Source organism: Zonotrichia albicollis, chromosome 4 (genome assembly GCF_047830755.1).
Source record: "Zonotrichia albicollis isolate bZonAlb1 chromosome 4, bZonAlb1.hap1, whole genome shotgun sequence".
NCBI classification, from domain to species: Eukaryota; Metazoa; Chordata; class Aves; order Passeriformes; family Passerellidae; genus Zonotrichia; species Zonotrichia albicollis.
The window spans coordinates 22,027,199-22,052,767 of NC_133822.1; the positions used below are offsets into that span (position 1 = coordinate 22,027,199).

A 25,569-nucleotide genomic window follows, 5' to 3' on the forward strand; every position below is an offset into this window, starting at 1 on the left:
ACTGTTTTCTCCAGCCACACTGAGATATGATCCAATAAAATCAGTATTACCTAGTGGCTACTTGCTTCTGGAAAGACAATCTTGTATTCCTTTCCCTATCAATAAATTTGCATCTTTGCCCAAGCTCCAGTGCATCTAAGGTGAACGAAAGCGTGGAACTGGCTGCTTTATTTTTTGGGCAGGGTTGCATTTCTGATGGCTCAACTTTCCCAGACCACATCCTGAGGCTAGATGGGTGCCAGCCCTGGTGCACACAGCGGGGTGGGAGCGGGCAGCCAGCAGGAGGGAGGGAGGGGAGTGGGTGGAAGGACTTGTGTCCGTGACAGCTGGCTGCTGGGTGAGCCCTGGGCTGTCACAGGCTGGCAGCACACACGGACTGCTCAGCAGCTGGATCAGGCAAACACTTTCCATCTATCAGTGATAATTTTATTGACTTGTGTTGAGTGATTGACTTCTTTCTGCATCTTTGGCTGTTCTGCATTTTGGATGTACTATGTTATGTATTTATTTCTTTAAATTACTTCAGTGTGCCTGTGTTTTACAACTTCTGCCCAGATCTTCTGCAATAATACATCAGTTACAATCATCTGTAATTAGATACTTTATTTTTTTCCCCTTTGGGTCTGTGGGGGCTTTTTGCTTTGGCTTGTTTAGCATCCTGTTTCTAAAAATGTTTTCTTTTAGTACTTTTATCTACAGAAATCGCTGATTTCATGTCTCAAAGCATATGGATAGTTTCCAAAATAGCTCTGAGTTGAGATGAAATAACTTCTCAGATAACTGGGCAGAGAACAAGATTGAAGAGTCAGTGACTTGTTAGAGAAGTTCAGAAGCAATGAATACTGTGCAAAATTATGAAATTTGTAGTTAACTCAAATTTCTCTAAGCACACTGATATTTTATAATGGCTTATGAATTATGGAAGGGGAGATCTTTCTGTCATTGTCTGAGTAATCCCTGCACTTGCCTGGTAAGTATATGCTAATGAATCCTCTTGAATTATTCCAGTGATTTGAATGAGATAGTCAGATGCATTTTCCCTTCAGCTGACCCCAGTATTGCAGGTGCCTTCCTTAATATGAAGTTAAATTGGGCTGCCCAACATGGTGTCATACTGTTTATCTGATGTATAATAAAAGAAAGAAGATGTATAATAAAAGAAAGAAGAAAATAAATCATCCTAAAACTCAACAATAAAGTGAAAAAACCACCAGGTTCAGTGCAACAACCCTTGCCCAGACAAGTGATTCTTCTGTGATCAGTAAATCTGTTTTTACAAATGGGGTGTCTTGTTTAGTAAATAGGAGCTTGGGGCACTTAGTAAGTGATGATTGCCATCTGTGCAGAATATGCTGGTGACAAAAACTTCGTGAAAATTTTCATTGTTGCATAAAATAATAGTTGAGGAGACATGGGTCACCTCATGCAGCTCTGTGGAGAAAACTAAAACGAAAAAATAATTCTGGGAAAATGCGGAGGAGGCGTATCCTGTCAATCTTTTCTTATGGTAGGCTTCATAATCAGTGACTGTTAATGCAGTAGGAACTCCAGAAAGCCACACAAAACTTGCTCAAGCCCTTCCTCATCAAACATGAAGGAAGCTGTAAAGAGAGCATGGGATAAGGAAGGAAGTGCCCCCCAGACACAGAACTCACCCCATTAATGTGCTCCCATTACCACGATGGGGGAAGAGGTTGGCAGATGTAGTCAGGACATTGCTGAAACTTTGTGAAATGCTGTCATGTGAGAAGCAGCTCTTGAGCTGAAAGTTGCCATCATGAGTTATGGCACTGGCAATAGGCAGTGCTGGCAAGGAGGGAGGAATTGCCTGAATTTCCCTGGTGCAGAAATGAGACAGTAACAGCAGGGCTGCTGTCTTGGGCTACAGGGTCAACTTGCCCTGCCTGTTCCTGGAGTGATGGAGCTGATGCTTCTCATTGTAACCATTTTCTGTCTTGTTTTGTGGCTTTGGATCCTGTGGTTCTTAGCTACGTGAAGTTCATGGTACATGGCTGTGGGGTCAGGAGCTGTATTCACTTGTAGGTCTTGTGGTTGTAATAATAGCAAAGAAAAATATTGTCCAAATCTGCTGAAAGATTTTGACATTGTTTCATGAAACACAAGCCATTAAAAGTCTCTACAAGTAAAAGAATACTATTGCATATTTTCTCTCTAGACTTTGTGCTTGGTAATACTTGTTCAGAGGCTAAAGTGAAAACAAGGCTTTGAGGAAACATATTGTAATACAGGAACTAAGTATGTGGAAGAGGAGTAATTTATTCCTCTGAACAGAACTCCTTGCACTCGGAGCTCTTCCTTCAGTCATGTGTTTCTGGACATGTGGTTTGAACATTTATTTTCTCTGTGTACTTAAGAAACCCCCATTATTCATTAAATAGCCGATGAAGTATTCCACCATCAGCAAAATCATCGTCACAGTGAGTACAAGTGTAGGTGAATAATAAAAACCTCTGTGAAGAAATGGTCTGGTTTGGCAGAGGATCTCAGTCATAAACTTCTACTTTCAAACTACAATCATTTGAAGTTCTGTAGTTTTGTTTTATTGGAACAGCATCAGCAGTGCATGTCATATTATTGTGCTAATCCGAAATTGAAACAAATGTTGAAAGATAATCCCATTAATTGTTGACTCATTTTAATAAGACTCCCAGCAGATGAGCAGGTTGGCCTGCAAGGAAATGATTATCAGAGCCAAAAGAACAAAGATTGCAGCCAGACAGGACAACAGAGTAAAGCACACTGAGTCTGCCTCCTGTAGCCAGCATTGGCAGGACATTTGTAGTGACTGTGAATTCACCATTCACTTCCTTGCTTTGTGTGATTCACCGTATGCTGAGACTGAGATCAGGGGATTACTGATAAATCTGATTTAGATAATATTTTGGTACTTCGTCTTAAAGCTTGGGCTTTATAATCTTGAATTTGTTACTTTAAATATTTATTCTACTTAAAAGTGGTGTCATCCATAGCAACTCCATCTTTTTGGTAGAAATTACTAAAAGTTCTATTTCAGTCTAGAAATGAAAGTTACCATCAGAAAGATGCATGATTTCTTCCAACCAAAACAACTGTTAATGCTTGGCAAAACATGGGAAAAGAGGCATGGAATGAGCAAGTCTCCTAAATACCTGCAAATCAAACCAATCATCTTAGACCAAGCAGATATGGGAAAATTTGATGTTGGGTTCTGTCACTGATGCTCTGCATAACCCTCTTCAGTTTATTAAAAATGAAACTATTTCAGAAGTTGTTTCTCCTTTTAAAATAATTTGGGTGTTGTCCATAGTTAAACTTGCTGAAGTTTCTTTCACTTTTCCTTCTGTGTTGCTGCTCTGTGTATTTGTTGCCAGTGGTTCACACACTGTTGTGCATACCACAGTCTGGAAACCTTTGCTCTCTGTTACTAAGTAAGGTACCACATCTACCAAGAAGTCAAATATTTTCTGGTTCTTGGCAAGTATCATATAGCAAGTATTTGGTCTGACAGTTTGAAATTCAGTAAGGTTTCCTGTTTAACTTCACTATCACATGAGTGCATTCACAGAGGTCATTAAACTGAAAGAGCAGAAATATTTATATACTTTTTGCAATCTACAATTTATATGTACCATAGTCACTTGAAGTTCATTTACTTACTTATTTACTCCATCCAGAGTATATTTATTTACTCCATCCAGAAAATGCTATGAGAGGCAGGTAATATTGGTTTGGTAGTTCTATTAATGTCTGTATGCAGTGAGAAATAATAGTTTTATATGGTTTTATGGTTTTATATGGTTTAAATCTTTTTTACTCCCAGAAAATGGTCTGCCTTCTTCTGTTGAACTTAGAATATTTTTGCCTGTGTCTGGGGAATAGCTCTGCAAGAAAAAAACTCTAAGTTTTTGCGTTTTGTCAGCATAGGTATCTGAACTAATCCTTTAAAAGAACCTGATCTGCCCCCTATACTTTGCCAAGATTCCATTTTTCAAAGATAATTCTAAACCGTCTGTTATTTGCTATTTATTTTTCTGGCCAGCACTTTCTTGCAGGAAGAAAACTAATTTATTTGGTGAGACAGACCTCCTGACTTCAGGAAAAGCTATTTTTTTCTCTTTTTGAAGTGTTTGGTTGTCAGCTATTTACAATATTTCAGTGATGGCTCACCACAGTAAAGGCTGGCCTGATGTTTAACCTTTTATAGTTCATCTGCACAGAACAGAATATCAGTGTGGAGTTTCTGCACTATTCTGAAGCTGAAAACATTCACAATTCTATCACCACTGCAGTGGGAGAGGTGAGGATGTATCAAAGCACAGCTGTGTCATTAACTCAGAATGATAGCTTTTAATAGGAATTGGCAGAAGGAAGAAATTTTTTTTTTTTCATGAGAGAAATGTTGACTTTCAGACTTCCTATCCTCCTCCTTCACACTTCTAATTCTCAGGTAATTTGAGCTTAGTCCAGTTGTTACTGACATTGGGTATGCTTCAGCAGTATAAACCTCTCAGGAGCATGTCAGCTCCCCTCACAGAAAGGATAAATCTGTGAAGGGGAAGTAGCAGGTTACTTGAGGCTTGGGTTTGAGGGCAGGTTTGGACACAAGTGTGTGCAGAATCTGTGACCTCGTGCACTGGATGTCTGGCTCGGCCTCAACATGAGGTGCTGTGAGTGAGAAGCTGCTTTGTGCCTTCTTGTTGGTGACCAGGGAGCTGCTGCTCACTCTTGCTCTGCCCTTGCCAGCTCCTGTAGTGTTTGGTGAGTAGGTGGGTGGGTTGGAGCAGTCTCTGCTAGTGCCAGTGTCACTTAGCACTCCTCTGAGCTGCTCAGGAGAATGTCTGGTTTGGTTGCTGTGCCTGAGCCAGTGTCTTGGCAGGGTCTATTTGCCAAACACCCATTTCTGTCCAAGGCTGACTTGGGTGAGGCTTTGCATTGATGTTACATCAATGAAAAGATCCAGCAGTAGAACAGCCACAGCCACTGGGGTAGGTACTCTTGGCACTTAACACGTGGGGAATGCATAACTATATAATTTAAGAGAAGTAATTTTTATCCTTTAATTTTCCCTCTTGTCATAAGAGATTAATACTTCCCCCGTTGATTTTGTTTTTACATCCAGAACCACTGCATTTCTTTCATTCAGAATGCATGAACAAGAGTGGGACCACAGTGGCAGTAAAAATTAGACAGTGCTGCAGCAGAAGAGAAGCACTATGTGCTTGAAAGTGGGAATGAAAATACATGCAACAGAAGAGTTAATGGTGTTGAGATTGGCTTATGGAACTGCTGATGGAGGACCCATCAAATGCTAAGACATTAGTGTAACCTTCCTGAATATAAATAGGCCATTTTTTAATCTTACTGGCACTTCAAGCTGGCTGGCTGTTTGTCTAAATGTTCATGGATCCAAGTTATTTCTAATTAAAATGCCCTGAAAAAAAAATATAATGCATCACCTAGCTTGAAACTTACTTGCAGATGCACGCATGTTTGCAAGCATTCTAGCTTCTCATTTCCTTGCAGATGATAAGCAAAGTAATTAAGTGCTTATCAAATTTGCACTGTTTATTTCTCTTTTCTATTAGCTATTATTACCTCTTTCTCCCTTACACTTCTTAAATCTTTCCCCACCTTTCTCTCCTCTTCAGTGTATTTAATTATTCCTGATTAAAAGAGGGAGGGTTTAATCATGTACCAGCCAACACAGCAAGTGGCTGGTAGTATTTGGTTGTGCATGGCATTTCTGACTTGAGGTAAAATTTCTCAGTTTTTATTATTTGTAGGAGTAGCAGAAGTGCACAAGTGTTTCTTTAATCAGGTCAGAATTAATCATGATGGAGTTCTACTTCAGCCCAGTGCAGGTTTTTGCAGCATGTCTGCATTTTTGCATATCTAATGGGATTTTACAGGGCAACAACTGTATTTTAAAAAGGCAAACTGTGTCACTGCTTACTTAAGCCTCAAGAATTGAGCAGCCCTACTGAAATGCATGCTCCTCATTGTGGAGCAAGTATTTGGGCTGAATATTGCATGTTTTGGGCTTTTGTTGTGACAAAATGTATTGTTATATTACAATACACTTGAATACAATACGCTAGATACAGGAATTTTCACTATGAGTTTGTGTTTCTGCCACAATTTCATTGTCTGCATCACCTAGAAGGTGCTATTGTTCATATATTGTTCATCATCATTGCCTAGAAACCAGGGCTCAGATTTCCATGGGTGTTAAAGGATGTGCTTTGCCCAGAGAATATTCAGTTTTGCATAGAAATATGCTGTGGCTAGATTTGTTATCTTTTACCATTCCAGCTTTACATGGCTCAAGGATGTGACACAATTAACAAAATCTCTAGTTTGAAATATGGTTTAAATGTCTGCAGCATGTCCATCTCAAGCAAGCATGAGAGGAAGGAGGATTTGTTTAATGGCTCGTACAACAATCACAAGTTTGAAGTCGCTCTCTTTCCCACAGCCCCATGTGCTGGGTTGTTGGTGTGAAGACAGAGCACATCTTGAATCAGAGCACTTCTTGTAGCTTTTGTTTCCTGTAAGCAGCTGCAAAAATCCCATTCTAGAGAAGCACTCTTTTCTCTTGCTTGTGGTACCATTCTGTTTTACAGTGGATGAGCTTTACCAAATGGCTTTTGCACACTGAATGCAACTAATATTTGCCAATCTAGTGGGGATCATGTGATGCTGACAACAAAATTGGTTCTTAAGGCCACCTGCTATTTTTGCATTAAAGGTTTTTTTTTCAGCTGTTGCTGTTTTTGCTGGACTTTGTATTAAGGCTGTGTGTGTGCATGTGTAAACCAAGCAGAATGAAAGTCTGAACAGCTGCTGAGGAACTGGGGTTGTGCTGAAATGATCTTATCAGGCAGGTCTAAGGAAGGGCTGCTGCTGCTGGGAGGAGCTGTCCTGTCCCTTTCCAGCCATATTCCAGCTGTTCCCTGTGCAAGGAGCAGTGCTGGGGCTGCTGAGTGAGGCCAAACCCACCCAAAATGCACTCCAGCTGCCACCTGCCCCACTTCTGCTGCTCATCTCACAGTGCAGTGCAACAAGGGCTGGTGCTGGCCAGGGGAAGGAGTAGCCAGAAGCAGAAGCTGGAGCAGAAGGTGACAGGGAGGGGGGACCGTGGCTGACCACAGAGCAACTCTGTTTTCAGCAGCAGCTCTATTTGACTGGGCGTTATGTGATTGTGAGTGATAACCTTCAACAGGTGTGAATGCCTTGATAAAGATGTGCGTGCAAAGCAAGTTCCCATTCTGGCCACTGCAGAACCTCATTTTCTTAGGAAATCCTTATAATAAATAAGATAGTATTTTGATGGAGATTTTTAGCCTTGGCCTGAGCAGTTGACACAGCAGTGCCCCTTACTGAGCTGCACTTGGAGCTCTGGATTTTGCAACATGTTGGCTGATAAATCTGCAAACCAATTAGTTTTCAGTAAAGTCTAAGCCTTCACACTTTGACCCTCACTGCAAATTTATAACTGATCTGAATATAGATTTTTAAATTGTGTGCAATTGCCTACCCAATTTGTACAACCTACTGATCCCACAGGAGTTACTCCTGAATTTGTTTCTGAATTTAGAATTGCCCATTTAGAGTGCAAGCTGCTTCATTTGTAGCAGTATTTGTATGGAATTCTGTAGGAGAGGGAAATCCAGCCTGTCAGCTCTTAGGTGGAGACAAGGAAAACTTGCTGGTCCAACTCCCTGTACCATCAGCTTGGTCTTTCTAAGCACTTTCAGAACTCCCAACCCCAGGAGAGACAGATATGGCACTTGAAGTACCTTTTTGGGCTTTGAGGAATGCTGTGGGACAGAGCTGTCACTGCTCTAGTACAACACAAGTTTTTGGGGATGGGGATGACACCAAAGGAAGCAGACTCAAGGAATCTCTGCCTGAGATTGCAGGCATCTGAGACCTTGCTTCTGTAGATTATCCTCATCACTCTGGAACGGCCACCTTTATGTTCTGGGAGATCCCTTGCTACTGGGATGAACCAGAAGAGGGGAAGATGCTGTGCTGCTGCTGTGGGTGTTGTGCATGCATTGTCACCTGGGGCTTTGGTAGCACGGATTGTTATCTCACCGTGGACCTCTGCAGGAATCTCTGTTGGGAGAGGCAGCCTCTGGGTGCAAGGCTACCTCAGTGTCCAACAGGAAAAATAGGCTCCCAGGAAATAAAGAATAAATACTTGAAAGTATTGTTGGAATCCAGGAAATGCTGAAAAATCATTAAGCAGTAGTTGTAGCATCCCTTTCCATTGCTGTACAGGCTTGGCTGTATCTTGGGGTGGGTGGGCTTTGCAGTGGGAGAAGAAGTTGGATGGGATCAGAGGGTCCAAACTCTGCAGAGTAGTTGTTGTTCAGAAGCTATAGGAAGATCACCTCATGAAATGTTGAGTGGGTTTTGGATTTGCTTTTTACGGAAACATGCAAAAAAAACCCCAGCAAAGGCATGAAAATAGAAAGGGTGGTAAACAACAACAGGAAATAGAGATGCAGAAACTCTACCCTAATTTTCTTTTTTTTAAATGAAAATAATTATGACAACACCACGATAATTTATTAATGGGCTTTCTTCCTTTTCCTTGCTCCTCCCACAAAACTGTTCTGTAGTATTTTGGATTCAGAGGTACATGAGTATTGACCTAAGTGAATCTCAAAGTCCTTCATATTATCCTTTGAGGTTTTTGATTGTGTTCACAGAACCAATTGCTTTTAAGCTGGAAAACTAGAGTGCATGGTTTTGGCTTCCATAATTTACATTACTTACTGTAATAAGTGCTTTTATTACAGTTTCCATTGTCTGAATATGTTTTACTTTACATTTTCTTCCACATTTCTTATCAATAACAGCATATTGATCCTATGAATGAGAATAAATTCCATTCTGCTAAGAAAGAATTTCTCTCTGGTTTTGTGCTGTGCTCTTTTTTTTTTGGTGTTTTTTTTTTTTTTTTAACTGCTTATAATAGGGTCCTTTCCTACCAAAATAGACACAATTAGTTTAGCTGACTTTTGGATCCTTCCACCAAGTAATTAAATAAGTGTTCTGAATATACAGCATTTTGTACACATTTTGAATACAGAAATAGAATAGATGAACAAAAATGCTGGTCCTGTTGAACCAGCTGGTCCAGTTCTGTTGAACAAGCAACAATTCAAATGGGAAAAATATCTGTTGGGTATTGTCATGTTCCTATGGAAGAGCTCAGGCTAATCATGGTGGAAATATATTCTTCATATCCAACCCTTCAAGGTTTAAACGACAGAACAAATTTCAGTGAAAGGCAAAGAGTGCTTTTAGGATGAGACACTTTAAACATTTTAATATTCTCTGTAGGGAGTTGTTAGCACTCTAATAAATGTTCTTGTAGTCTATTCTACCCTATACTCAATCCTGTTTCTTACTTTTGTGTGTATTTATACTTTTACTTATTTATACTTATTTTCTATATAAATCCTTGTGTGTGTTTATTTTCCAGGCAGCAGCATCTGTCCAAAGCCCTTGATACTGTCCAGAGCTTGTGCAGCGGGTGCCACAGCCAGGCTTGTGGAGCAGAATGTACGCTACGACGCGGCTCAGGGAATAAATGGAAGTGTGCCACTCAGACAGTCCCCACGCGCAGCTGCAAGTCCAAAGCCACAAGGTAACTGCTCTCCAATATTTTTGTTAGGGAAGTTGTTCTCTTGGACTTCTGAGAGCAGCAGAGCACCTTGAGATAATTGTATTTGAAAGAGTTAAAACCATGGGGCATAAGCTTGCTGCTGAAATACAAATGTTCTGTAAATGCCTTGTGATTCTGTAATTTCTGGCTTATTTTTCAAAAGTCTTGCTGTATTTGAGCTGGGACGTTTGTACACTATTTTTAAACTGGAGTGTTTGACAGTCTGGCATCAAGGCAGGGGTGGTGGGAAGATGTTCAGGGTCTTTGGAGTTCTAGCAGAGATTGAGAGGAGCCTTCCTGCAGGAGTATGTGGAAAGGTGGGAACTACATGTTTGTGTACCAAAAGCTGACAGTAATGTACACAGACTAGAATCAGATCTCCTTTCTCTCTGTTTCTGTCCATATCTTTATATCAAAATATCTTTACTTTTAAAGTGAAATATTATATAGTAAATAGTATAATTGTATATAGTAAATAGTGTGTGTATATATAGTATAATAGTGTAAATATATATATAGTATAATAGTATATATATACACCTGTGTGTATATGTGTATATATATATACATACTTTATATATACACACTGTATATGCATATATGTATAAATATCTATGTATAACCATACATATATAAAATCACTATTTATATTGACTTAAACCATCTTTTAATGTGGCCTTCTTGGTAATATATTGTTGGTTCTGCTGTGGCTGATCACAGCTAAGAGTCACTACATTCCAGAAATCTTGAATTCAAATAAAATCTGGACTGATCTCTTTTAGAGGTGACAGGCAATAGGAACTTTGATTATTTTAAAAGTTAAAAAAAAAGTGAGTTTTGAAGGCATAAATCACAGTGCTGCTCAGTGCATTGGATTCTGAGACACAGTGCTGATAAGACAGAAATGAGAATTACTTACAGAAAACCAGATGTGGAGAGCTGACCCTGGCTGAATGCCAGGTACTCACCAAAGCTGTTCTATCAGTTCCCTCTTCAAATGGACAGGGGAGAGAAAAGATAACAAAAGGCTCCTGAGCTGAGGTAAGGACAGGGGGAAGATCACAAACTGATTACTGATTAAGCAACTTCACAAATTTCAGGGTGCCCCCCACGGGAGACAGTTCTCCATGAGCTTCTCCAGCGTGTGTCCTTCTGTATGCTACAGCTCTCCATGAGCTGCTCCAGCATGAGTGGAGGGTGCAGCCCTTCAGGCACAGCCTGCTCCAGCATGGGTTCCCCACAGGGTCACAAACTCAGCCAGAAATCCTGCTCCAGAGTGGGCTTCTCTCTCTCTGGGTCTGCATGTCCCTGCCCGGAGTCTGCTCCAGTGTGGGCTTCCCATGGGGTCACAGCCTCCTCTCAGGCATCCACATGCTCCACTGTGGATCTTCTCCATGGGCTGGTGGTGGATCTCTGCAACCCCTGTGCCCTCCTTGGGCTGCAGGTGGGCCTCTGCGACCCCATGGACCTCCATGGGCTGCAGGTGGATCTCTGCGACCCCATGGGCCTCCATGGGCTGCAGGTGGATCTCTGCGACCCCATGGACCTCCATGGGCTGCAGGTGGATCTCTGCGACCCCATGGATCTCCATGGGCTGCAGGTGGATCTCTGTGACCCCTGTGCCCTCCATGGGCTGCAGGTGGATCTCTGCAATCCCATGGATCTCCATGGGCTGCAGGTGGATCTCTGCGACCCCATGGGCCTCCATGGGCTGCAGGTGGATCTCTGCAACCCCTGTGCCTTCCATGGGCTGCAGGTGGATCTCTGTGACCCCATGGGCCTCCATGGGCTGCAGGTGGATCTCTGCAACCCCTGTGCCTTCCATGGGCTGCAGGAACACAGCTGCCTCACCATGGGCTGTGGGGGAATCCCAGCTCCAGCAACTGTCCCCCTTCTGCACTGACCTTGTGTCTGCAAAGTTGCTCCTCCCACATATTGTCACTCCTCTCTTCTCAGCACAGTCATATCTGTGCAATAACCTTTTTCCCCTCTCAAATGTGATATCACAGAGGTGTTACTCCCTTCTCTGATGGCTCAGCCTTGACCAGTGGTGGGTCCATCCTGGAGCTGGCTGGTATTGTCTCTGTTGGACATGGAGGAAGCTTCTGGCAGCTCTTCACAGAAGCCACTCCTGTTGTCCCCCCAGCTACCAAAACCTGGTCACACAAACCCAGTAGTAGAGCACATCTAAATCAAGTACAGAAGCTAGAATCACACAGAGTCATCATGTAGTGGAGTCAAAAATATCTGTATCACTCAATGGGAAAATGCACCTTGAAGAATTTTGCATCAGTCCTGAATTTGTCTTAGAGTTAAGGGCAGGAAGAAATTCTTAGAGGTGTCAAGAAAGTTTTGTTTCCTTCAGGAGAATGAGAGCAAAATAAAGCTGGTTTTCTGTTTGTTATTTGTTTTTACAGAACGTTTGCCAGTATTGTTAACTAAACTAAGACTTTTTGCCAGTCATATGTAAACATTACTTGTTGAGGAGCCTTTCTGCACCATTTCCTAGGTCTCTGGAATTAATTCTCTACAGCAAAGGGAACATTTGCTCTTCCTAAGAAAAATATTTTAGAAGTAATTAATGGATAAATAGAAATGTGCTATCAATAAAAAGATTTAAAGCCTTTCAAAAACAGCGCAAACATACTTATTATAAAATTTTAGCTATTAGATAAATTAGGAGTTTTATATTATTGGACCTCATTCATTCAAGTTACACAGCTGTTGTTGATCTTTCCTAGCCATGTTTCCTTTTGTTTGTCAATACTGTGTGCTCCAAAATGTGCCACAGCCAGGAATAGTGTGGTAGTCTAAGAAATGCAGCTGTGTAGACAGAATTCAATAATACTGTTGTAAATAGTATTTTGTGTCTCCTTTATTCATGGCTCACTCTCCATTTAATAATATTAAGTATGTGCATCAGATGGAAGTTTTATACTGTATCTTTTGTTTGGCTTTTTATTGAATTGAAGCAAAAGAAACCAGAATTAGTGAGAGAGGCATTTGGGAGACTAAATGTTCTAAACAAACTAGGCTGCTCTGGTTTATTGGTTTAAAAGTGGCCACTGTTTTTTTGAAGAGCTTTCATGCAGAGGTACAAAAATGTTTTTTGTTTTTAGCAGCAGGAAACATTTTTCTGTATGATTATTCTAGTCATGCAAATACTAAGTGGCCTTTAATAGTGAGAGGAAACAAGATGACAGACCTGAATTGTAATGCCAATGTATTTGGTTGTGGAGGAACTAACTGCAAAATGACCTTCATCTAACCTACCAAAATAATTAAAATGAGAGATATAAACATGACTTTGAAGTTGTTTTGTAAGTGTGGTACAGCCATTTTCAGTAAAATTTACTTTATTAAGGGAAATAGAGTTTTAACATTGAGGAAAAGTGTTCAAAATCTTGTACTTCAAATGAACCCTATACTTTTGTCTCTACTTGGTCTCTGAGAAGCAGTTAAAGTATTTGGAAACAGTTCATTTAGGGTATCTAGGTCAAGTGAATAAATTTCTGCACGCAATCCAATATAAAATTCTTTATTTTCATTTTAATTTTTCCCCCTGGCATTTCAAGGAGTAAAAAACCTGTTTGATACATTGTCAGTAATAGCAGAATTTTTGTTCTCCAATAATTCCTTCCATCAGTTTTTGTTCCCCAGTAATTCCTTCCATCAACAAGTCAGCAATTAATGTGTCAGATTTCTGTCTGGAGCAGAGTTTGATTCAGGAAAATCTTTGGAACAAATTTGGAGCAAAGCCTGAAACTGGCTGTAAAGGTGATGAGGGAGTTGAGCAAAGGAGTCAGGGCTGCAGAGCAAAGCAGTCAGAGACTGTGTGTCTGTACCCGCTGTGTCTGTACCAGCTGTGAGATGTGCTGCTTTACCTTTGCACCAGTGCAGTGCATTCCCTGATAAAGTGGACTAATCCACACTGGAGGCAGTCAGTGGAAATAGCAAAATATGCTATCACATATGAATCCACAAGAGAGGAAGTAAGTTGTTAAATAATTTGAAATTTGCCCTTACCTACAAATATTTGGGTAGTCATCTGAACCTTGCAATAGCAGAGTTCATGTAGAGTAACACATAAAAAATTGTCTTTTTTCCCCCTAGTTTCTTCTATTCCTGGCTCTTTGATCCTCTTGCATCAGTTCTTTTATGATGTCAAATTGCTAAATACTGGGCACTGAAATTGCTGTCTGTACCAAGCAGTTTTATTGAAGGATGCAAAATATGTGGAAATGCCAACACTTCTTCAAAGCAGTGAAGTGCCTTGTCAGTTCAAGACTGTGCATCAGTTGCTCATTTAAATTTTTCTAATGAGAGCCTAGGAATACTTATGAGTCTCCTGCTGAGGCTGGAGAGGCATTTTTGTTTGGGTTGGAGGTGAATTTCCACTCCAAAAGTTGGCCTGGTTTGTGCTACTGTGAAATGATTAGGATGCAACAGATTCAACACTTAAACTTTGGCATTCAATTTTAGCTGCATATCTGCTGTGTAGCATGAATCCTGCCTTCCTTTCTCAGTTATTATATAGTCTGTGGTTAAAAGCTGACAGTGGCCTGGGCTTTAAAAAGCTGAGAGACCTCTTAAAGGTCTGAGATATAGCCTCTACTTCCCTGGCAAATGAAACTAAATTGAATGGAAGTGAGTGGAACTAAAACTGACAGCTGTTCCTAAGTAGGCTTCTCCAGTCTTGGTGGTCCTTTAAGAAACCTGCTACAAAGTCTCTTTTAAACTAAAACTAAAAAAATCCTCAAATTATCTCAGTGAAGACGACAAATGAGAGAACAAGAGACATCTGATTATTCTTGGTCTTCTCTCTTGATATACAATTGAAAGATTCTTCTTGTGGCATGAACCAAAAATGTGGAAACACACATCTCAAAGACAAGATGATTTTTTTTCTCTCTTTCTGCTGTGTTTAGGTTACTGGTTACTTCATATTGCTCTTAAGAGTATAAATCTTTGGCATCTATTCAGCAGTGCTTATTTGATATTCCTGGTGATGATGGATGACTCAGCCAGGAGAGCTGTAGTTGCTTACCACAGGAACTTTTAACTTCATTTTCATTGAGTCAAGGCATAGCAGCATTTTTAACCATTGAACACATTATACTTTCTAAGACAAGAAATTAATTACCTTTGCTGATATGCTTTGGAGTCTGCAAAGGTGGTTGTATCTTTTGGGCCATTTATAAAGCATTACCTGACATTGCCTTATGTATATATGCACAGGCAGGCACTGCAGCATAAATCTTGATTTTGGTAGCTGTGTACAGTATCTGCTACCTCAGTATATGGAAGGGTTTTCTTTGGGCAGAATAAGGAGTTCATATCTCCTAATGAGCTCAAAATTCTGCAGTACAGAGGCAAAAGTATTTATAGACTCAAACAGAGCTCTGTATTATGCAGGTTACTACAATAGGGCAGTCTTTTCTCTTTTTTTCCACTTAAGATCCTTGCTCTGTGCACACTGAAAAATAATCTGATTAAAACAAAACACTACAGAAGTACATTGAGGAAAGAATTAATAGAATTTGCTTTCCATAATCCCTGTTAACAAGGCTGACCTTACAGGAAGGTTTGAGGGTTGTGGATTGCTTTTTTTTTACACTACTGATTCTTTTCTTTCCATTGATCTTGTGACTATTCTTTCTCCATGGCACTATTTCTGAACTCTACACTAGCTACAGCAGCAGCTGGTAGGGGAAATGCAGTCTGGTAGGTGCTGATAGGGAGTAAGAAATAAAATATTTTGCTTAAGTGAATTGACTGCTTGGTTTGTGGTTGTCTTCTGAAGACATTAAAGTGATTTTCAGTATATGGGGATTGTCCAGTTTGACAAGAGGTTCCTCATTGCTTGCCATATGTGCTTAGCTGTGGTTTTTCAGCTGCAAAAGTTTGTGACACTTCCACAAAATGTCCTAGAATTTGATTTTTGTCCCAGTGGGTCCAGTATAAAAATAGCTGCCAACTAATTCCTTCTGCTTTATCAGTAGACATCAATTCCCTCAAGTTTAGCAGTTTTAATATATCCTTGTGAGGATATTAACATTTCATGAGATGTACAGAAGAATTGGAGAGCTCTACGAGTCCATTGCATAACAGATCTCCCAGGGCTGGGGGTTATACAGAGTCCATTGCAAGAGGAAGGAGTGTTCCTACACATTGCTGTGGTGCTGGTCAGCAAATCCACTCCGTGTCCCCTTTGCAGTCCCCCTCGTCCCCGAGGGGATGTGCTTGTGATCAATGGTGTGTCCTGCTGTTCCCCAGCCTGCTGGTGTCTCCCTGGCTCAGCTGTCCCATGGCTTTGTCAGCACAGGGAGCTATTCAGTGCTGGGACAATTACGGGATACTCGCTGGCCTCATTCTGCCAGGCCTTGCCCGGGATCCCTGGGGAGAGGGAATTTGGGGAAAGCTGTTCCACTGCACTGCAGCTGCAGCAGGGCTGCATGGGGCTGCTCAGGAGGGGCTGCAGACACTGAAGCAGTTGCACAATTTAATAATCTGCTTGTTTCAGGGTTGCAAATAACTGTTTCAAAAGAGCAGCATTACTGCATCCTTCCCCAAACTTGCTTTTTTTGCATGTGTTAATAAATATAAAACTTCTGAGGACTGAGGATGCACATCTGCACAGCAAAAGCATCTGACCTACAGTAATTGTCTTCCTTCTCCCTCTCATTGTTTCGTCTGTCAGCCTTTGCAGTTGATAGGATTGAAGTCTAAAGCTTTTTATGGTAAATTCATTTCTGCATAGAGTCTCTCATGGTACTTTTCAGACTGTAGTGATCACTGCAATCCCATTAAACTGCAATTAGGTTGTTGGAAATACAGACAAATATTGCCTCCTGTATTACCTATAAATTAAATGAAGGGAAGAAATGAAAAATTGCCCTTAATCACATGTAAAACTTCTTTATAAACTTGACAAACTTCTTCAAGTTTATCACCATCTATGATTAATATATTTGAAAGAATTTCTTAACTTCCCTTTCAAATGTTGGTTGATGGGATTTTAGATCATTCCTGTGGTGCATGGGTTTTCCCGGATAAGTTAGGAAGATATTCTGGCATCAGCAATGCAAGGAATTTAGTTTCGACATCCACCTATTGTGTATCCTCTACTGGAGCTTTTGTCCCTACCACAAGAGTGGTAAAAAATGCCAGTTCAAGTCCTCCTTCCCTTCCCTTGCTCACTGGCAGGTTTTCCAGTGCCCCAGTGGAATGTGGTGCTTGTGGAGCAGTGCCTGAGCTCCTGGGGCACTGGTTCCACTGGCAGGATATTGCCTACCCCTGCCAATTTATGCCTGCCTTTCAATTACTTTTTTCCAAATTCATAACAAATGCTTTTGCTGCTCCCACGGTATGTTTTGGGGATGTGTGTGGGAATGAGCAAGTGTTCTCGGGAATTAAGGTCCTTTTCCATCAAGTCTCTCCTTTTGATTGAGCTGGACATTCATTGCTCCAATCTGGAATGCATTTGGGCCCAGACTGTGATGTGCTTTTGTTGCCCACAAATGCTGCATGGTTGCTTAAAGTTAAAGATTTTAGTGCTGTGACTTCGGTTGCTTTATGTGTCACCTTGTCTTTTGTGTTCTAGTCACTGCTCTATTAAGCAGTGGCTGATCATCAACAATCTAATTAGAAGGACTTATGGTAAGGATGGGGAAAAATGAAGAATAAAAAAAATGTTTTCAGGAGGGAAGGTTTTCAGCAGTATAATTAGACAAAGGTTCAGTGAGTAAGGGAATTTTAAAGCTGCAGGCAAATACCTTTTCTACTGATGATTATTACTGAGGTCACAAGGGATAAGGTAAAGAATGAGAGCACCAGAGTTTTGGGGCAGCAATTTCCTTTGTCTTTCCTTTGTGCTTAATTCTTTTTTATTACAAAATCTGCAATCATAAACTTCTCATATGTATTTACTACAGTACACTATGAAAACAAACACGCAGAAGTAAAACAAGAAAACTCCCTAATTTTCTAGCTTGTTAAAGTAGCATATGGTTCAGCTTTTAGTCAAGAAATATAACAAGATCCTTAATACCAAACAGTGAATGAAGAATTATATGAAGTCCCTGTATTTTTAAAGCAGCTTTAAGGTTAAATAAAGCCAAGAGTATCTCTTTTTCATTGCTGCAATGAGTTCTTTATGCAAAAATCTCATTTGTGAGATTAAGCTGGTCTTGCAGAAAGTGTCCCTGCCCATGGCAGGGGGTTTGGAGCTAGATGATCTTTAAGGTCCCTTCCAACGTAAACCATTCTATGATTCTGTATTCTAGAAACTCAAAGAAATACAAGTGATTGATTTTTTTGGTTGTTGTTGTTCTTTGCAGTGCCTCCAAAGCCAATTCATCTGCAGAAGGCAACATACCAAACCCCTAGGCATAAAGCTTTAACAAACCAGAAACCAAGAATGGAGGAAGAGACACCTGCTGCTGTTTCTAGTGTCACAAAGGAAAAGTCCAGTAAAGTGTCAGATCTCATCAACCGGTTTGAGGGAGGCAGGTATGTGATGGAATTTGTTTTGGTTTGTAACTCTGTTTGTTGTGTGGGGATTTTTGGAACTTGAAGCTGTTGATGCCTTGTGAAGGCTGACCTAGAACAGAGGCTAGATGGAGTTAAAGAATAAATCAGGGACTTACTAGAAGGCCTCAATGGATCCACCTGGGGCAGCACAAGAGCCCAGCCAGGGCTACACCCCAGATGAAGCCAAAATGGTCACAAAATTCGTGACCAGTCACTTTGCTAAATTCTGGTCCATTGGCATATTGGAGTTAATTTTCCAATTATAGCTTCGGCTTATGAAGTCCCATCCTTCTTGTTTTTCTCTCTTGAGTCCACATTGTTTATGCTCTTGGGCCTGAAATTTGGATCATTTGTCCTTGGTCCCCAGCTAGAGAAGGAATTGTTTTGTTGCCCTACTCTGCGAAGAGAGCTCACCATCCCCCAATATGAGGCTCAGAACTACACACCAAAGCAGCACAGAATCTGAAAAACATAAAAGCTGAAACCTGAGAGGGATCACTGTGAGGAAGAGCATTGGTACTGTGGTAGAGCTCAATCCTATCTCTGCTAAAGGACTTGATGGCAAAACTGCATGTGTTTTGAAATAGTGGGAGCCAGTTGTATATTTGGCTTAACAAGGTGTGCTTTTTCATAAGGCTTTTTCATTATTCCTAATTTTCCTTTAAAAGACAAAAAAGAAACCTGCAGTATTTTAAAAACAACCTGGAAAATGTCAGCAATTTGAAATAATTTGAAGCTAATTTGAATATTTTATAATGTCAGCAATTTGAAGCTAATATTAAATACTTCTTTTCTTGAAGGAGAAAAAAAACTTTTATGAGCAAATAGAAAAACCTGAAATACTGGTTTTAATTTCATACCGTCTTAACTTCTTCAATTGTTCATGTGAAGAGGGTGAACTCCACAAATTATTTGTAGTGGTATGGCATACATTCCCTAAGTGGCTTGCTTTGTAGTACTTGGTGATTTTGGTGGAAAAGCTCATTGTTCTTGAGTTTCAATTCTGTGGTTTATGGGAAACACTTGGAACTTTGGGAAAAAAGAACCACAGCCTACACTGCTTTTACAAATGGTGTTTCTTGGGTGTTTTCAATTAGATGCACATGATGTATCTCTAAGTGGAGGCATTATAAACTCTGAAACAGAAGTTTCTAATATATCTGCTCTGTACAAAGAGACAGACTTTCCAGAAGGCCCATGGCAGAGGAACAGAAACTGTCCAGTAAGAGTTGAGCATTGCAAGGTTTGGATGTGTTTTTATATGTTCCCTTGGGACATGAAATCCCTTGGATCTCAGAAGGGAGGCCCCCTGTGGGAGTGAATGAATGATGCAGAACAGAGTACATGAATGCATGACCTGCTGTGGAGCCAGAGTAAAAAGGCTTTCATTGAAAGAATTTCCCCTCAAGATGGGTGAAATTTAATCCTTTATATGGAAGCAGCTGAGCATTGCAAAAGTGTTTTTGTCCATTGGAATAGAAATAATTTCAGGGCTTCATCTGCAAGAAACTTCTGTCATTAGGCAGAGACTTGGTGAGGACAGGTTCTCAGAGATGGGAAAACAAGATTACTGCAGCACTGGAGGTCATGTGAATTCTTTTAGCACTAGTCTCTAATCCTGCTATCACTCTGTTTTCCAGTCTTCCTCCAAAGCATCACCCAGCTTTTAAACAGTGCAGTATCCTTAGAAAAATAATGTTAACCTTTCTGAAAGAAAACTCTTCAGGTTTGTTGTGCCCTGCACCACTGAGCCTTACATTTCTTCCTCCTAGACCTGCTTGCTGTGCTGTGCAGGAGCTTCTTCCATATTATGCAATCAAAGGAAACTATAAAGAGAGAAATTACACTTTCTTGTTGATAGACCTTTACAAGTAGGGACATTTTGTGGACTATGGGAAGCTGAGGGTTTTTTTGGCAGCATCATTTATTAGGTACACCAGTAATACCTGTCCAATGACTAAATTCTACTCAAGTCTATGATCTCTGCTTATGAGAAACTTTCATTATTAGCATGCTGGGTTCTGGATTATCCTGCATAGCCAGTGGAGGTAATTCCTGTTTTTTTGAATGAGCTCAACCCACAAAATATGTCTTCTGTGAAGCTGAACTTCAGTTTAATTAAGGATCTTGAAATGGCTAGGTAGCATGTTCATGAACTGCAAACTGTGATTGTTAACTATAATAACTTATTTTCATTAGTCTGTACAGCCCACAAGCATGTAGGCATGTCAGAAAGTTAATTAAACCTCTTTGTGCAGGCAACTGAAAAACATATATTAATTTTATCCTGGAGTTAAGTTTATTTAATAAAAAAAATGTGTAGTCTTTTCATAACTAAAGAAAAAGTGATTTAAACTTTTGGTTTTGTTATATGATGGAAAAAGATAAAGCTAATGTAAGTTATTTTTTATCTGTGTGCACAAAAGTGCAGAATATGTTTGCAACATTTGTGTAAAGTATCCTATAAATAAGGAGTAAAAGTAATGTTTGTAAGCAGTTTTCATTCTTCCAGAAGATGGAAGTCCATACCAGGAATAGTTAGGGGACAGTCAGGAACAAGAGATAATATGTTTAAAGCAGAGACAAATTTTGGAGAACAAAGATCTTCAGAAAAGATGCAGCATGAAAAAAGGACATTGCTAAGGAAACAAAGGAAACTGGAAATGAGAAAAAAATGTAAAGGTCCTCATATAATCTGAACTAAGGAAAGGGATGCTAAATGTTCTTGATTGATTTTATTTGATTAATTTTTAATAATTAAAGAGCTGTTAGGGAATGGGCTATTTGTTAGTTTAAGCAGTGGACTAGGACTTGGGAAACCACAAGCCTTGCTCCATTTCTGTCAATAACCTTCTGGGACACTTTGGGCAAGCTGCTTCATCTATCAGTTTCTTGGTTTCCTGCTCTGTTTCATGGAGCTAAGAATAGAAAAATTTAGGTTGCAAAAGATGACAGTCCAGCTGTTAACCCAGCACTGCCAAACCACTAAACCACCTCCTCAATTGCCACATCTTCACATCTTTTAAATACCTCCAGGGATGGTGGCTCAAAGTCTTCCCTGGGCACCCTGTTCCTATAGCCATGATATTTTCTGAAAAATCCTTTTGTTAGGATTTTTCTCCTGAGGAGCTGAGAGGCCTCAGGAACAAAATCTAAACAATGGTTATCTGCTGCTGTGGAATGCAACAGGTGCATCTGTGATTGGTCTCATGTGGTTGTTTCTAATTAATGGCCAATCACAATCCAGCTGTCTGGACTGTCTCGATCGTCACAAGCTTTTGTTATCATTATTTTTCTATTCTTAGCTAGCCTTCTGATGAAATCCTTTCTTCTATTCTTTTAGCATAGTTTTAATATAATATATATATCATAAAATAATAAACAAGCCTTCTGAAACGTGGAGCCAACATTCTCATTTCTTCCCTCATCCTCAGACCCCTGCAAACACCACCACATGTTCCAATGCTCGATGGCCCTTACAGCAGAGAATTTTTTCCAAATATCCAATCTAAATCTCCCATACACATGGGATTCAAGACACATAGGGATGCAATGGCTCAGAACGGGCAGAGGTCTGGGTTTCTGGCAAGAGAAGCTTGTTTGTAAGTGTTTTATTGCATTTCAGGTCTCAGAACTTCCTAATATCAACACAGGAAAAAGAAGATTTTTTTGTGAGAAATTGGTTATATGGTGCAATTCTCCTATTTACCATACCAGGATTTTCTATAAGTTCATATTTACCTCTCCTCTCATCAATGCTTTGTTTGCTTGGTCTTTTTAGCTCACTGAACCCTAACGACTTCAAGAAAGACCCCTCCGTTCTCCACATCACTAAATCTCAAGGAAGATATGGGTCCACTCCATCACCTCAGCCAAAACTCCCCTCCCAGCACTCACTACAGACACAGGGAACCAGTGACACTGACAGAACTCAGGTTGCACAGCTGCCCACGGCCAACGGCGTGGCGGAGCAGGAGGAAGAGGAGCGGCGATCGCCGGAGCGCGGCTCGGCCGCGTCCACCCCGCTCCCGGACGGGGCCACGGACGGCAGCTTGACCAACGGGGAAGGAGAGAGCGCTCACACAGAGCCCCTGCCAGGTGTGGCTGCCTGCGAGGAGCAGGTGCTCAACAGCTGCCACAGGACTGCCAGCAGTGACGCGCTGCTCCCACCCGAAAGCGAATCTCTAGGAATTGATGCTCATGTCAAGGAGGAGCCGGCTGAGGAAAGCAGTAAACAAGATCAACATGTAGAAATAAAGGTAAAGACAGAAATGCTTTCATTCCTGATATATTGCTACTTTCCCTATTTTCTCTAGGTTTTTATTTGCAAAAATAGGCTTCCAGGAGCAGGTCAGATTAGAAATTGGAAATATTTTGGTTATTTTCCCTCTGAAAAAAGATGAGAAAAAAATCTTGCTTGCCTTTTCCCACACTCTCCCCTCCTTTACTCTTCTCCTCATCCCCTTGGCTCTTTCGCCATTAGTTGTCTGAGGTTTAAAAAAAGTGAAACTCAAATATGTGTGCCTGTTTAGCACCATGCTTCAGCTGTGCTAGCCTACAAGGGACACATGTTAGTGATGTATATGAAATAAAATGCCATGTGCAGTAAACTGTCATGACGGAGCTTCAGGCAGAAGACTTGTGTGAATCCCTAACTTGGATGTGGTTGGCAAGTCAAAGCAGGAAAGGCAGTGGCAGTCTGCTAGTGATCAGATAGATGCAATGCTCAGGGTATACTAAATACATGACTTTTTAGCAAGGAGAACTTATATCATGATGAATTTGAGCTCCCTTGTGAGGAAGATTTTAAATGCTTAAGCGAAGTAAGTGGGTGGAAGGAAATCTGTCTTGGGAAATTAATTGCTGAAAAATAGTGCATATTTTTCACTTGTGAAAGTTTACTTGTGAGTTTGCCTCCTTGTACCAAAGCAGCAAATGTGATTAACAGTTCTGGTCCAGCCATCCCCTGTTTGGCAAGGGGAGCTTCTCCTCTTCAACACAGAGCCAAACAGCTGATGCTGGAAAAGCTCCTCACTGCTGGTCAGGTGTGCCCCTGCAGCAGCTTACTTGAGTTTGCTTAGCTGAGGGTCACATGCATACATGCCTGGAGGTAAATTCTGTGAGTGGGAAAGGTGGATGAAATATCCTGGGTAATAAGAAAGTGATGGGTTGTGTAGTTTTCTTCTTTTTATTAGGGGTTGGTTTTTTTCTGTAATTTTTTTTTTTCCAGTAATGAATGTTATGATCTCCACCTAAGCATAAGCCTGGGTACAGTCCAAGGCACTTTTGGCCTGCTACACCTGTGATAATGTTTCTGTCTCCTGTTGGGAAATGCTTGTTTCCCCTCTTTGTGCCTATAAAGTGCTGAATTCTCAGTGAGCAACAATGTTAAGCTTGAATCCAAGTCACGCAGTAAGGTGCTGGGAGCATTTTCAAGAAAAAAACTGAAAAGGGAAGCAGTTCTGTTTTAAAGTTCAGGAAGGAACTGGGCAAATGCTAATGGCAGCAATCTCATTAAATTCTGTCTTGGAGCTGCTGGGACCAGCACATGTGATCTGTCTTATATTGACACTGAGTCAGCTTGTGAGCTGTACTGTGACTGTAACTAGATGTATATATTGTTCATTGGTGCTTGAAGGGTAGAAAACCAAGACATAGCCATGCAGGATGACTTTTAAGCTTGCACTGATGCAGAACTGAATCTGTAAAACGGAGCTGGGTCACAGCAACTCTTCCTGAGATACCTTGTGCAGCAAGGACTTCCCCTTTAGTCTGGCGGGGTTGAGAAGGGTGTCTGCCACCCTTTACAGAATCAAACACTGATTTAGTTTGGATTAATGCAACCTGGAGATGGAAGTCAGCCCTGTGGTGGTCTAAACAGCTGCTGCTGTGCTGTCTGAATTATGAGAATTATGATGAGCAACAGGAGAGTTCTGGTGGAGCTTTAAGCTGTTTCTGTGTTCAAGCACACACTGATAAGAAGTAAGAGCATTAGACAATCTGTGATTTTGCTAAATGCCTACTTAGTCATTATAGAATATTAAAACTGGGATGCAGTCCAGCTGAAGTTGTTCCACACAGGATAACAGCACTCTCCTGCCCTTTTGATTAAAAATGTAAGTACAGTTGAATAAAAGCAAAAGGAGCAGATGCTTGTGAGTCATAGTCAAACTTTGAGTCTGATATATGTATTTTGATGCTGATACAAAGTATTTTCTCTTGCATGTCATGTTTCTTAGTTCAGGAAAGAGCAGAAAGTGGTGCTCTCTCTCTTTGGAAATGTGTACATGTGAAGTAGAAGTAATCCTAAATCCGCAGCTGGAAGGGGTGCAAAACCAGTGTAGAAATTACTTTTTGGACTTGGAAAAGAAGGCTTATTTTGAAATAGTGTTGCTCTTACAATTATTCCCCTCTCTCTCTCTCCCCCCCAATTAGTGTAGATCTGACTAAAGACAGATTATTGCAGGTTCTGGAAAAATTTGAGCAAAATTTATTATATTTGGCAGTGATCTGAAACAATTTCCTCAAACATCTAGAGTAACCTTTATTTCTCATATTTACTGAATTAGTTGGAAGGTAATGAAACACAATCATAACAAGCAAAAAGACAATTAAAAGTTAAAACTTTCCTGCCTTGCAGCAGAAGCACCTCCTGTCATAAAAATTGGTTTGTGTAAACTGCGGAGGCTGAATAGCACAAGAACATCTCAATCAATTAACTTCCTGAACAGCATCTTGTGGGGAATCTGCTGCTACAGCTATCTGAGGACAAGAGGACAAATGTGTCAGTGTTTGCTGTGAGACTGGTAGGAAACAGGGATTTAGACTGCCTGCCACAGATGGGGGAGAATCCACTGAACATCTTTAAATAAAATCTTTATATGATGTCTTCTTTTAATGATAGTGCTCTGATGTTTCAGATGCAGAAACTTGGTGTAGATACTGGATTTCTAAATGTGGGGTGATGTTTCAGTTTAACCAGAGTAAAAGTTTTGGTTTTGCAAAGTTAATTCTCTGCCAAGAAATTTTTTAGTGTTGAAAGATTTGAGAGGTTCTACCAGCTTCTTGATTCTACAGTTTTTGGCCTTCTTTACCTGAAACAAAGCTGTGTATCTTCAGCAGCCAATATAAATTAATAAATCTTCTTGTGAACAGCCACTACTTTAGGGATACTGGAATTTTCCTGCTTTATTGGTTGCTGTACAAGAAACAAGCACAGTGTAATTTAAATTTTATTTGTTCATACTCTACTTCTCTCACCCTGTCTTGTTTAATATATTCCTTCAAATCCCTCGGGGCAAGGGCTATGCCTGAGTAAGAGTGAATCATATACATCACTGTCATGTTGGCAGGTA

The 25,569-nt window shown here is 40.6% G+C and overlaps 1 protein-coding gene across 4 annotated transcripts in view; it reads left to right on the forward strand.

Annotated features, from left to right (window-relative positions):
- The window catches only part of FGD4 (FYVE, RhoGEF and PH domain containing 4), a 69,943-nt gene that overhangs the window by 17,269 nt on the left and 27,105 nt on the right, over positions 1-25,569 (forward strand). For all 4 annotated transcript variants that reach the window (XM_005482752.4, XM_014264098.3, XM_014264099.3 and 1 more), the window contains 3 exons: positions 9,500-9,664; positions 18,022-18,193; positions 21,996-22,473. In XM_005482752.4, coding sequence (XP_005482809.2) covers positions 18,102-18,193; positions 21,996-22,473 — 570 coding nt within the window. In that variant the 5' untranslated portion in view covers positions 9,500-9,664; positions 18,022-18,101. Of the gene's footprint in view, positions 1-9,499; positions 9,665-18,021; positions 18,194-21,995; positions 22,474-25,569 lie in introns of those variants that run through there.